At 37.7% G+C, this 13,931-nt stretch overlaps 1 protein-coding gene across 4 annotated transcripts in view; it reads left to right on the top strand.

Moving 5' to 3' along the window:
- The window catches only part of rab6a (RAB6A, member RAS oncogene family), an 87,013-nt gene extending 74,292 nt beyond the window's left edge, over positions 1–12,721 (top strand). For 2 of the 4 annotated variants that reach the window (XM_072262806.1, XM_072262805.1), the window contains exons 6-8: positions 1,366–1,459; positions 11,626–11,692; positions 12,445–12,721. In XM_072262806.1, the coding sequence (XP_072118907.1) occupies positions 1,366–1,459; positions 11,626–11,692; positions 12,445–12,509 (226 nt within the window). In that variant the 3' untranslated portion in view covers positions 12,510–12,721. The other 2 variants (XM_072262807.1, XM_072262808.1) reach the window with 2 other exon arrangements.
- The last annotated feature ends 1,210 nt before the right edge of the window (positions 12,722–13,931 follow it).

Raw genomic sequence — 13,931 nt, forward strand, 5'->3', positions numbered from 1 at the left:
ATTTTTCTAGATCTTGCAGTCTTTTAAATTAGGATTGTAGCTCTCAAAGCCATGTGGTTTTGCGTGATCAATGAAAGGGACTGCTGAGAAAATGCATGTTATTACTTATTGTAATCAATATTAATTATTTCTAACAGTCTTTTTTAAAATACTGCACTTTCTTTTTTCATTCCTTCAAAGATATTTATTTTGCCTAAAATAATGCTAGGAGATGAGAATAGACAACTGGAAGGCTCAGCAGATCAGGCACCCTATGTGAAAAGAGAAATTGTCAATGTCTGTTGTTGTCCTTAAGTCCATCTGTGACCACTTGGGTTTCCTCCCTCATTCCAAAGACACATGGGTTAATAGTGCACATGGGTGTAATTGGGTTATGTGGGCTCGTTGGGCCAAAAAGAGCTGTTATTAATCTCTAAATAAAAAGAAAATTCAGTTCAATGACCTGCTATTCACTTGAAGCATTGGCTCTGCTTGTGTGCTTCTCTATCCGCAAATGCTACCTGACCTCCTGAATATTTCCAGTATTTTGTTTTTATTTTGTATTTCCATGATTAGGCCTTCTTTGTCTTTTAGTATTTGTGGAGAATTTGCTCATCCATTGGTCCTGTAACATTTGGATAAAATAGTCATCTAATTTTTTGTTAATGTGTAAAACATTTGCCTTCACATTGAGAGTTCTTAAATCATGCGATCCATTCCTTTCATTAAGGACCTTTTTAATTCCAATACTGTGATTTTAAAAAATGAAGGAAGCAATCAGTGGGTTGGGCAGCTTTTGTGGAAAGTGAAACAGAATAACAGGGTTATGCCAGTCTTAGTTTCTTCCTATCAGGACTGTTCCCTTTGTCCATTCTTCCTTCACCTTATCTATAAATTACAACTAATTTCCTTTTCCCTCTTTCCCAGTTCTGATGAAGGATATTTAAATCGGAACTGCTAACTCAGTTTCTCTTTACAGATGCTGCTTGACCTGTTGAGTGTTACTAACATTTTCTATTTTAATTTCGATTTCTTGTATCTAGTATTATTGATTTTTCATTTACCAAAATAGGGAATTTATTTTTGTAGAGAATTTTTGACTTGCCAAACATGACGTTCTTTACCATGTGTACTGTCAGCCAGAATTAATTTCTAATTCCCCCTCGTCTGAAATCAGGTATCTATTAACTGCAGCTTTCTGTAACTGTTCACTTAATTTGACACTGAACTATTATCCAAAATGATCAACAATTGGAACAATGTCTTTTGCCAATTGATATTGGGTAACAGCAGTCAGCAATACATTCCTACTCACCAAAGTTCATCTTCACTGGTGTTCCCCAATGCTGTAAAATTCATTGTCAACCACTATTTTATCTGCTGCAGGCAAGTTGCAATCGAGGAAGGAGAAAGGAAAGCCAAAGAACTGAATGTAATGTTTATTGAAACTAGTGCTAAAGCAGGCTACAATGTAAAACAGGTAAGTGAGAAATAGGGCACACTGCAGGGTTTGCTTGTTTATGCGGCTACAGAGGAAAACCAAAGCTTATATTTAATATTGGTATTTATGGGTGTTGGGGTCTTGCAATGAGAACTCAGCCATCAGTGAGCATTTTGAAATATGAGTCTCATCTTTGGGATTCAGGCTGTTAATATATTTGATGAGTGAATTTTTTTATGAACTTCATAATTTCAGCATTTGGGATGCTGCTCTGAAACCTTTTCATGCAATCTTGAGAGGGAATCTCATGAAACTTTTTTGATTTAAAATTTTGATATTTTCCTTTTAAATGTAGCCCAGAAATGAGCAAAAACTGCAGTGTTCAAATATGTGTGTGCATCGTTTTAAAGTTCCTGTTCTGTCTTGCCATCTGTCCAGGCAAATAACAACTGAAGAAGGTGAAAGGAGAGCCAAAGACCTGAATGTTCTGTTTATTGAAACCAGTGCAAAGATAGGCTACAATGTCAAGCAGGTAGAACTTGCTATATCCATGGTGTGCCATTTGTAGTGGTGTTTGGTTATCCTGCCTTCTGGATGATTAATTGCATGGTACGAGTACAAAGTAATAAAAATATTGTACCTATTCAGTTAGTGTTTAAATCCAAAAATAGCATTAACTGTTAAGACAGTTGTGCAATTTTTGGAAAAATACTTGTAATTCAAAACTTAATAATTTACTGAGATTGCTGTTAAAATGGTTGTCTTAAAATTATTTCTGTGCATTTTGGCCTCAAACACTATTTCTGTTTCAAATTGACTGCTTTGTAGCAATTTAAAAAAAAATTATATTTCATAACCACTAAACTTTTATTGGTCATTTGTTTCATTGCATATTTTCAGTAAATTACAATCTCTTTAAGACACTGGTGGAACTAAATTTCAGGGCTTCTGCTTCTCTTCTATTGCAATGATTGCCTTTTTAAACTTTGCCCGCACAGATTTGTCCCAATCAACTCTGTAGTTATTGGTAATTCCACTTTTACCTTCTAGTGGGGCTTGCTGTATAACGTCATGTTCACAAAGGTTTAATTGTAAGCATTTTAAGTTGCACTTTATCTTGCATCGTAGCGCCTGTAGTTTTGTTCGATCCTAATTCGTAGGATGTTTGTTCTCTTATTCCAGCTCACCAGAGGTTGCCTTTAAAATGTATTTTTAATGCAGAATTCTCAGCAGTGGCTTCTCCTGTTTAAAACTTGTACCCTTGTTTTACATTTGTGATATCTAAGAAAAATGCAACAATCTTGAGCATTTCAGAGATCTTTATCTGATAGTGATTTGTCAAATCTTGTTATCCTTATTGCAACATTAGATGGTGCTCTCTATTGCTATAGCTTTTCATGCTTTTGGTAATGTGTGTTGAGCTTAGGGTAACACATACAAAATTATGGAGGAATTCAGTAGGTCAGACAGCATCTATGGAAAAGAATAAACAGTCAACGTTTTATTCTGAGTCTCTTCACCAGTCCTGAAGGAGGCTTTTGGCCCATAACATTGATTTATTCCTTTCCATAGATATTGCCTGACCGACTGAATTCCTCCAGAATTGTGCACGTGTTTCTCTGGATTTCTCGCATCTACTGGACCTCTGTTTGAGATATGCTTAATTATCTTAGGACGATAGCTTCTACATCCATTGGAAATGAAAACATAGAAAACCTACAGCACAATACAGGCCCTTCGGCCCACAAAGTTGTGCTGAACATGTCCCGACCTTAGAAATTACTAGGCTTACCCTCTATTTTATAGCCCTCGATTTTACTAAGCTCCATGTACCCATCTAAAAGCCTCTTAAAAGACCCTATCATATCTGCCTCCACCACTGTTGCCGGCAGCCCATTCCACGCACTCACCACTCTCTGAGTTAAAAAAAAACTTACCCCGACATCTCCTCTGTACCTACTCTCCAGCACCTTAAACCTGTGACCTCCTGTGGCAACCATTTCAGCCCTGGGGAAAAAGCCTCTGACTATCCACACGATCAATGCCTCTCATCATCTTATACACCTCTATCAGGTCACCTGTATTCCTGCTTCGCTCCAAGGAGAAAAGGCCAAGTTCACTCAACCTATTCTCATAAGGCATGCTCCCCAATCCAGGCAACATCCTTGTAAACTTCCTCTGCACCCTTTCTATGGCTTCCACATCCTTCCCGTGTGAGGCGACCAGAACTGAGCACAGTACTCCAAGTGGGGTCTGACTAGGGTCGTACATAGCTGCAACGTTACCTCTTGGCTCCTAAATTCAATTCCACGATTGATGAAGGCCAGTACACCATAGAGTCAACCTGTGCAGCTGCTTTGAGCATCCTATGGACTCGGACCCCAAGATCCCTCTGATCCTTCACACTGCCAAGAGTCTTACCATTAATACTATATTCTACCATCATATTTGACCTACCAAAATGAATCACTTCACACTTATCTGGGTTGAACTCTATCTGCCACTTCTCAGCCCAGTTTTGCATCCTATCAATGTCCTGCTGTAACCTCTGACAGCCCTCCACACTATCCACAACACCTCCAACCTTTGTGTCATCAGCAAACTTACTAACCCATCCCTCCACTTCCTCATCCAAATCATTTATAAAAATCACGAAGAGTAAGGGTCCCAGAACAGATCCCTGAGGCACTCCACTGGTGACTGACCTCCATGCAGAATATGACCCGTCTACAACCACTCTTTGCCTTCTGTGGGCAAGCCAGTTCTGGATCCACAAAGCAATGTCCCCTTGGATTCCATGCCTCCTTACTTTCTGAATAAGCCTTGCATGGGGTACCTTATCAAATGCCTTGCTGAAATCCATATACACTACATCTACTGCTCTTCCTTCATTAATGTGTTTAGTCACATCCTCAAAAAATTTCAATCAGGCTTGTAAGGCATGACCTGCCCTTGACAAAGCCATGCTGACTATTCCTAATCATATTATCCCTCTCCAAATGTACATAAATCCTGCCTCTCAGGATCTCTCCGTCAACTTACCAACCACTGAGGTAAGACTCACTGGTCTATAATTTCCTGGGCTATCTCTACTCCCTTTCTTGAATAAAGGAACAACACCTGCAACCCTCCAATCCAACGGAACCTCTCCCGAACCGATTGGCGATGCAATCTCCTCCCTCGCCTCCCACTGTAGCCTGGGGTACATCTCATCCGGTCCCAGCGACTTATCCAACTTGATGCTTTCCAAAAGCTCCAGCACATCCTCTTTTCTTCATGCTCAAGCTTTTCAGTCTGCTGCAAGTCATCACTACAATCACTAAGATCCTTTTCCATAGCGAATACTGAAGTAAAGTATTTATTAAGTATACACTTCCATACACACTTTCCCGCTGTCGCACTTGATAAGGTCCTATTCGTTCACGTCTTATCCTCTTGCTCTTCACATACTTGTAGAATGCCTTGGAATAAAAGCTTTCACTGATGAGGAAGATTCTCAGCTGATGCTTACCAGATCTGAACATCTGGGTCTTTCAAAGTTCAAATGCAGCAGGGAGGGGAAAGCATTTGCTAATTCAGCAGAATGCTTAAATACTGTCACCAGCAGTGATTTTATTTTGTCTTGCCCATTTCACCTTTTGCCTATTGCAATAGTAAATCATACCTAAGGTGACATGGGAGAAGGCATTTGGAAGGATTTATTATTTCAGTGCAAATCAGAATCAGATTTATTATCCCTAACAAGTGTTGTGAAATTTCTTGTTTTGCAGCTGCAGTACAGTGCAAGACATAAAAGATTGCCATAAGTTACAATGAAAAATACAAAACAAAGTAGTGAGATAGTGTTCATGCGTTCATTGGCCATTGAGAAATCTGATGGCAGAGCTGAAGAGGTTGTTCCTAAAACCATTGAACGTGCATTTTCAGGTCCCTGTACATCCTCCAAGATGGCAGTAATGAGAAGAGGGCATGTTCTGTATGATGAGAGTTCTTAATAATGGATGTCACCTTTCAAAGGGACCACCTTTTGAAGGTGTCAACTGTAGTGGGGAGGAACTGGCTGAGATTACAACCCTCTGCACCTGTTTTGTATCCTGGGCATTGGAGTGTCCTTGTCAGACTGTGATGCAACCAATCAGAATGCTCTCCATTGTACAAATTTGCTAGAGTCTTTGGTGACATACTAACTCTTAAACTCCTAATAAAGTAGAGCTGCTGGCGTGTCATCTTTGTGATTGCATTGATGTGTTTGGCCCAGGATAGATCCTTGGAGATGTTGACACCCAGGAACTTGAAGCTGCTCACCCTTTCCACTTCTGACTGACACTTTGATGAGGACTCGTGTGTATTCATTCGAATTCCTTTTCCTGAAGTCCACAATCAGTTCCATGGTCTCACTGCCATTGAATGCAAGCTTGGTGCTGCAACACCATTCAATCGTTTTGCAAGCTAATGGTATCCTGTTTATTCCCCCCTCAACATACAGTGCAGACAGACTGTCATACCTTGACTTTTATGGAGATTTCAATTCTGCAAATGCTCTGAAATTATATGTGTATTTATTTTGATAGTTTCTCTATTGTAGCCAAAGGAATAGTTTGATAAAATGTTGAGGTAAACATTTGACAAAATGCTTCACATGACTGAATGAGAAATGTACAACTGTTGTTTTCTTTCCTCCAGAAGAGAGTGACAGTAATTTTAGTTTAATATTTTAAGAATTAAACATTCAGTCTAAAAGAACAAATTAGCAGCATGTGGCTACATCATGTCCATGTATTTTTTTAACAGTGCAGCTAATTCTTAAATATGTCATGCAGTATCTTTTTTAAGGAAACTTTTGAGTATGTTAATATCAAATTTTATGCTAAATTACTTAGATTGACATTATAAAAAAAGTAGTTTTCGTTGTAGTGATATTACAGCTGTGTTGATAGTGAATAATATGCGTAACTTCCTGTTGTTCAAAGTGTAATAATTCAGAAATGATTTGGGTATATTCCAATTAACTTATCCATGCAAGATAAATCTGGCATTCTCTGATAGTAGGGATTTAAATTGAATGAAAATGACACATCTCAATCAAAGTAGAATGTGTATCAGGAAATTGATCAGAAAAAGGAGAGTTAGATTAATATTTTGGTATAATTCCATTGTTTTCTGACATTTGTGGCCCCTCAGTGCATGAAAAGCAAGAAACTGCAGATCCACTATTACATGTGATTTTTTTTCAACTTTGAGTCTTTGGGAAATATAACTTCCATTTGGTCTGAATTGGGAAAACTTGTGTAAAGGCCTGCAATTTTGACAGACACATTTATGAATGCCGTAGTTTCTAAGAGAATTAATTTCTTTATCTTGAAGTATAAATATGGTACTAAAATGAAGAAAATTTCTATTCAATTCTTAAATATAAGTATTTACTCATGGCTGAATACTCACATCAACCCTGTATGGAATAATCTTCATGATGGAAAGATTCATGACGGCATTGGAGACACGAGAATGCAGAATTCTTTGTTGATCATGATGACAATAAGAGAGATGCTCTTTCATTTGGAATTTGAAAATTGCATGAAGTTTTGATGATATGAGTTTTTGTTGGCCTGTCTTCAATAAGCATTTGATTATTCCTTAATCCACAGAAGTTTTGTGCACCTTTCAGCATGAGGTTCAGCAACTTCTGAGCCATCACTTGACTTTTAAGTTTATAAGGTAGTTTACACTTCCATATTTTCAGTCATAGTATCCAGTTTTTCTATCACTACCTGACTGTAGATGATGCATTTTGTCACCTAAAGTGTTGCAGAATTTAGAATTTGCCATGCACACAAATTGTTTGCACTAAGCATTTGTGACCCTTGCCACTCAACTGACCACTAAATAATTTCAGGAGTACATAAAATAGCTGAGTGGAGACACAAATGACCACACAGGTGCAGGAATCTGAAGTAATAAACAATCTGCCATCAGAATTTAGCAGGTCGCGCTTCATTTGTGGTGGTGGGAGGGAATTAAAATGAATTTTGACATTTCAGGTCCGTTTACACCCCTGCCCACCAGATGCTGTTCAACCTTTTGAGCTCTGCCAGCAAATAGTTTGTTGCTGCATTCAATAGCAGTTAGGCCAAGTTTATGCTGTTCCCAGGGCACTCCCTTCTCATGGAGAGCAGAATGCAGCTTTATAAAGGGCAGAGGTTTGGAGAGTGAACATTACTGAAACACTTCCCAATGCACAAATCACCAGCATGAAAAGCACAGTTTGTTTGCTTCTGGAACTTGAACTTTGCTGGGAAGGTCAGTGTTTACAACCCATCCCCAATTGCTCTTTAAAGGTGGAGTTAATTTGCCTCCTTAGGGTAGTCCCATGTAACATTAGTTACGGATTTTTGTGAGTTTGATTATTTAATACATAGTGAGGATGGTGAGTGTTTTAGAGGGAACCAGTTCTCCTGTCAGTCATGGTTTTAAGGAAGAAGCCATGGAGAACTTCTGCAGTGTAGTTTGTAGGTATTGTACATTTAGTGGCTGCTTTATTAGGTGCAGGAATGGAACCCAGTGTGATATATTTTTGTTTTTGCTGCTCTAGCCAATCCATTTCAAGGTCCAGCAGGTTGTGCATTCAGAGATGCTCCATTGCACACTACTGCTGTAACATATGGTAATGAGTTGCTATTGCCTTCCTATCAGCATACACCAGTCTAGCCATTCCCCTCCGGCCCCTGTCATTAACAAGGAATTTTCACCCACAGATCTACCACTCACAGGATGTCTTTTGTTTCTCGCACCACACTCTGTAAACTCTAGGGACTTTGCATGAAAACTGCAGGAGATCAGCAGTTCCTGCAGAACTCAGATCACCATCTGGCACCATCAGTAATTCCAGTCAGTCACTTGGATTATATTTCATCCCTATTCTGATGTTTGTTCTGAACAGCAACTGACCTTTTGACCATGTCTGCATGCTTTTATGCATTGAGTTGCTGCCAGATAATTGATTAGATATCTGCCTTAATGAGCAGGTGTCACTAATAAAGTGGCCACTGAGTGTATTTTGGCACCATACCTGAAGTTTACAGCTTAGCATCACTGTGCGAAACAAAGTCCAGCTCTTAAAAATAAACATTCAACAGGAAATCAATATCTTCAGATAGATGTCCAAAATGCTCTGAACTGAAAATTAGTATGGTGAGTTGTAGGTTTCAGAAGTGTTTATTTTTTGTAGGTAAGATTTTCCCAATATCTCTATCAAACATTGAAGGTTGAAGGTTGATCCGTAGCTATTTCTTTCAGATTTTTTAAAAAAGCTTTAACATTCTGCTTTTCTTGCAACTTCCATACAGATAACTAGGAATTTACATAGCCTTGTATGTAATCTTAATGTAGTTTGCACATATATGAATCTTAGCTATCTTTTGATAAACGGTGGATTCTTGGACGCAATAGTGTGTATGTTTGACTTGTTTTATGGGATGCACCACAATTTCTTAATTTTGTTTTTCACTCTTCTGTGTATTAGCTACTTGAACACAATTTTGTAACCTGTCTCAGCAGGAAATTCAGAGTCAAGTAGCGTCCATATTTTAGAAAGTTTTGTGAAAGTGATCAAATCTCAATTTTTATATTAAACATATTAAGGCTTTCCCATTAAACTTTTGGGCTAGGTATACTAGACTTTTTAAAGTTTTTTCCCTATCTGTTGGAAGTCATAATGTTAACAGCATTTCTCTTCATTTTAAGGAAATAAACATTTTGCACATTATGTGCTGCTTTCATCTTTTGTAGGAAGTAGAAATTAAAAAATTATGCAGTATTCAATAGTAAATTGAGTTTTTAATACATAATAGATCTCTCATTAATCGGGGGCCAACAGAAAACTCCAATGGGGATAGAATTTCCTAGTGACCAACTGATTGGAGTAACATGCGATTACAGTAAAATTATAGATTGGTATTTTACGAGTACTTGTTATTCTCAATATTTAGGTCATTATAGACTGCACCTCTACTTTCCTCAGAACAGAGAGAGCAGCAAATGCTGAATGCTAAAGATAACAAATATTTTAGTGATAGTGATAACGCAGAGATCTATTCCTTATTTTTTAAAACTCAAAATAAGCTTTATTCATAATAAAACGAGAATAAACCGTGCAATGCATTTCATTCTTGAAAAAAAAACAGAAATATAGAAAACCTACAGCACAATGCAGGCCCTTCAGCCCAAAAAGCTGTGCCGAACGTGTCCTTACCTTAGAATTACTTAGGCTAACACATAGCTGTCTATTTTTCTAAGCTCCATGTAACCATCCAGGAGTCTCTTAAAAGACCCTATCGTTTCCACCTCCTCTGCCGCCACCGGCAGCCCGTCCCACACACTCACCACTCTGTTTTAAAAAAAAACAAACAACAACAAACAGACACAACTTACCTTGTTATCTCCTCTGTACCTGCTTCCAAGCATCTTAAAACTATGCCCTCTCGTGCTTTCCATCCATAGTCAATACTTTCAGCACCTTTCTATTACATTCCTACACGTCAATACCACTACTGCCACTTGTGGTCCCTTTAGAGCGGTATACTCCTACCATAATTGAGGGGTTTCATCACCGAACCTGGCCCTTCCCGCTCCAGTAACAGAAGAACCCTACACTGGTTCTTCCCCACTGAGCCCTTGTGGTGCTGCACCCAAGCTTCATGCATTCCTCAACATATATCCTGCGGCTGGGAATGTGCCAGTTGATTCCTCCACGGATATCTCAATCTGCTGGCAGGTCAATAACTTCTGAGCAGACCAAAGGGCTATTCCTTAGTTAATGCTCTACCTCAATATTGGTTCGTCCTACTGTATAATGAAGTAGTGTGCTAAAGATAGATCCTTCCTTCAACTTGCATAGCAAGTACACTGGTGAATACGTCTGAGTACAACAGCTTGCAATCAGCAATACATTAGCATTGTTTTTACCTGTATTGGAATACACATCATTTGTTTCTTAATCAGAAATATTCGAGTTTCCTTTAAATCAGTTTGTTTTTTTTCCCCTATAAACTTGACTGTTCAGTGTCACGTGATTAGGGTTAAATGTTCAAGTAGTCAGCAACTAAAGAATGGGAAGCAAAGGTGATGACAGCAATTCTAAGCAGCTGTTAATATCATCTGTTGACCTCTGTGGGCACTGGAGTAAAAGATGATGCTACGTGGATAGAGGAAAGATATAGGAAAGAACCAAATTACTGGATCCTGTCTACAATAACCTTCCACTTTCTATTAAATCAGTCAATCTTGCATGCCAATATGTTAACTCTTCCGTAATTCTGAAATATTTTGTCTGTAGTACCAGACAATAATATTCTCTAAATTTTCTGAGAAAATTTAAACCCCGCTTGGTGCTCGATGTCACTTGGTCAGGCAGTCTGCCTGTCTCACTAAACTTGTATATTTATTGATTTTGATAACTGGATTGGCTTTGGGAAAACTATGTGCTCACTGCAGTTCGGTTCTCTTTGGCTTTCTGGAACAAAGCAAAGTTCTATCAGCAGTTCTGTGCTATCTGAAAAGGACTAGCTCTTTTTCTAAGTTATATTTTACTATTTGCTTTGGGTATATCTCCAGTAATAACCTACACATTTTTACAATTAAAAAGAATTGTCATTCATGGGATGCTCTTCGTGGTAAAGTTGGGCTTTTTTGTGCTGTTTGCTGTCAATTTGTGTTTTCTAAATGGATTAATTCAGTGTACTGTTGAATATTTATGAATTCTTGGATCCCCAGTATTTTGATAAATTTGTTTACTGCTTTAGTGTCTTCGAAACCAGTTGATTGTAAATTTGACTTGTTAATTCAAAATTGCATTCAGATTGTGTGTTTTTCTGATTTTTTTTGTCTCAAAAGGATGCAGCAATATTTTCCAGAAAGTGCCAGATTTTTCTGGGAGGCCACTATAATGCATCCGGCATGTGCACCTCTTGTTTTAACTCGAATAGAAGATGTTACATTAAAGTTGTACTAAAATCTTAGTTTTTTAATTTGTGACTTGCTGAACTCTTTGGGGATTTGGTTAGTCAAAGATGCAGGAATGGACCAAATTAAAGGGACTGATTGAGATATTTTCCCAATATTTTTGCACCTATTTAAGCCTCCTATCACACCAATCCATTTTTAAAATTCATGAAATCAAAGCTTTTATTTTTGTGCATCTCTTACCTTAGCTTTTCCGGCGTGTAGCTGCTGCCTTGCCTGGAATGGAAAGCACACAGGACAAGAGCAGGGAAGACAGTATCCTTTTTTGGCTTGCACAAGTAAAATAAAATTGAATTTGGTCTTTAATTAGCAGAACTGCACATGTTCAACTTGGGTGGAGGGAGAAGGCAACTAGATAATTTTCCTTTTTGTTCTGAATTTATAAATTCAGGAGTTGTATTTATGATTTTCTAATATTGTGCAGTTGTGCTGGAATTTTTAAGAAGGGAAATTGGAAAGTTCTAGGAAACTATGAGGTTGTTCAGAAGTAATCTCTTGTTGGATGTGAGTGATGCAAAGACTTTTAAATTAAATTAATTCAATATTAAAGTTTGCAAAATAAAGATTTCTCAGCACACTAGTTAACAGCTTTGGGGACTATTCGCTGTCACAGAACCGCTGAAAAAGCTCCAACTCTGAGCTACGATGTTACAGGTATTTATGCTGGGAATGAGGTATGCATATTTTTCCAGGTTTATGCAAGTGGGGTTTTCATTCAAACATGTTGGGAACCATTGTTTCAATACACATGTAGTTTAAAGCTGAAATCACAAGTTTGCTCTCAGAACTTCAGCCCATTCGTTGTAATATAGGAAGGTGTGAATCTATTTATTCAATACATTTTATAAAATACCCTGAATATGTTGCAATATGATGAAGTCTTGATGCTTTATGAAGCTCTGATATTCAGTTGAGTTCCTTGGTAATTGTTAATGATCAGCCCTTCTTTAAAGAAGAAAGGCTTTAAAATGTATGATAAACTTTCCCTTAACACAGGTGACTTTCAGTGATTGATATAAAACTGGAAAAGACCCAAGAACAACCAGTCAGTGAGGGAGGATGCTCCTGCTAATACTGGTTCTAGAGCCCACTGCTTATTTGTCATTGCCATCCACCACAGTGTGAATATTGGCTAGTAATCTTACCCTGTTGGTAAAGTATTGCAATTCATCATTGCTGGCTGTCTTGTAATTGATCTATTAGCTTCACAAGCACAAATGTGGAGAAAATGTCAGTGTCTTCATTGGAAATAAATTCAAAAAAAATGTAATTGCCAAAACTCAATCTGCATCAGTTTACTTTTAATTGGAAGACACATTTAGTTCTTTGCATTGTATAATATTGCACTTTTAATGATGGAACTCTGTAGCTGTTTAGTGTAAAGGACAGTTTATGCAGATAACATCTGAATGCTAAGTGGCTTTATGACAGTGACTACAATATCTGAACAATGAGACACCAGTGAATTGGATCTTTTAATGCTTCAAAATGATAAGTTTCTCAACCAAATCTGTTAACTAAATTTCATGTGTGCAAAGAGAACTTAAAAGCATACATCACTTGTAGTTTTGCTGAAACCTGTTAGTATTTAAACCCCACCCAAATCATGTCAATGAATTCATGTTTCCCCATTCCTTTATCGCTTCATCTGAGCCCAACTTGTCTTTTTTCCCCTAAATTTAGCCATCAATTAAGATGGTGATGGCCCCTCAGATATGCATTTTCAAATAATCAAGCATAATTTCGAGATAAAAGAATTGCATTTGAAAGGGCAAAAAGTAACTGAAGACAAACCTTTGTGTTGCATAGGCTGGAAAGTTCTCTTTACTCGCACACATTTTAAAAGTAGAATGTCCTCTAGCATACAGAGATCTCTTCAATTGTGCATTTGAAGGAAGGAAAGCATTCACATGCAGAATTTGTAAAATTATGCATCTTCTATTAATTTTTGTTATAGGGCTTCCATATTGTTTAGGGTTTTGTAATTCTGCATAGTTGATTTACCTACCTGGAATAATATGATTTAGGATTCTTATTTAAGAGGATTGTTTATTTCCCCTCTAATTTATTTCTGTGCTCCAGTTTTTTTTTTGAAGTCTTTTAGATGAGTGTCACTGATTTTATTATTATTTTTGTCATGTAAGGATTTTCAACATAGAACACTATAGCTTTATCTTATGGCTTTCTTTCTAATCTAAGCATCAAAGCATGTTTAGACTAACTGGTTGGAGGGGATGGAGAAACTGTTTCTAGTTCATGCTGTACACCACTTTTACTGTATTTTTACTGGAGAAAGTAAAACCACATGAAACTATCCAGTTAAGATTTTTTGCATCCTTTAAGTGCCTACACCTCATGCGTTGTTAAAGTAGGGCTGCAGGTATAGTTGGTTTCACTGTTGCTAAGAATCATAATTCTGCCTTACTTTTGGTGTGGCATTTACAGGCACTAAGATTTTCTTGGTCTTTACAAAACCTGACCGGTCTATCACACT

The sequence above is a fragment of the Mobula birostris genome, chromosome 7 (assembly GCF_030028105.1).
Source record: "Mobula birostris isolate sMobBir1 chromosome 7, sMobBir1.hap1, whole genome shotgun sequence".
In the NCBI taxonomy this organism is placed as follows: Eukaryota; Metazoa; Chordata; class Chondrichthyes; order Myliobatiformes; family Myliobatidae; genus Mobula; species Mobula birostris.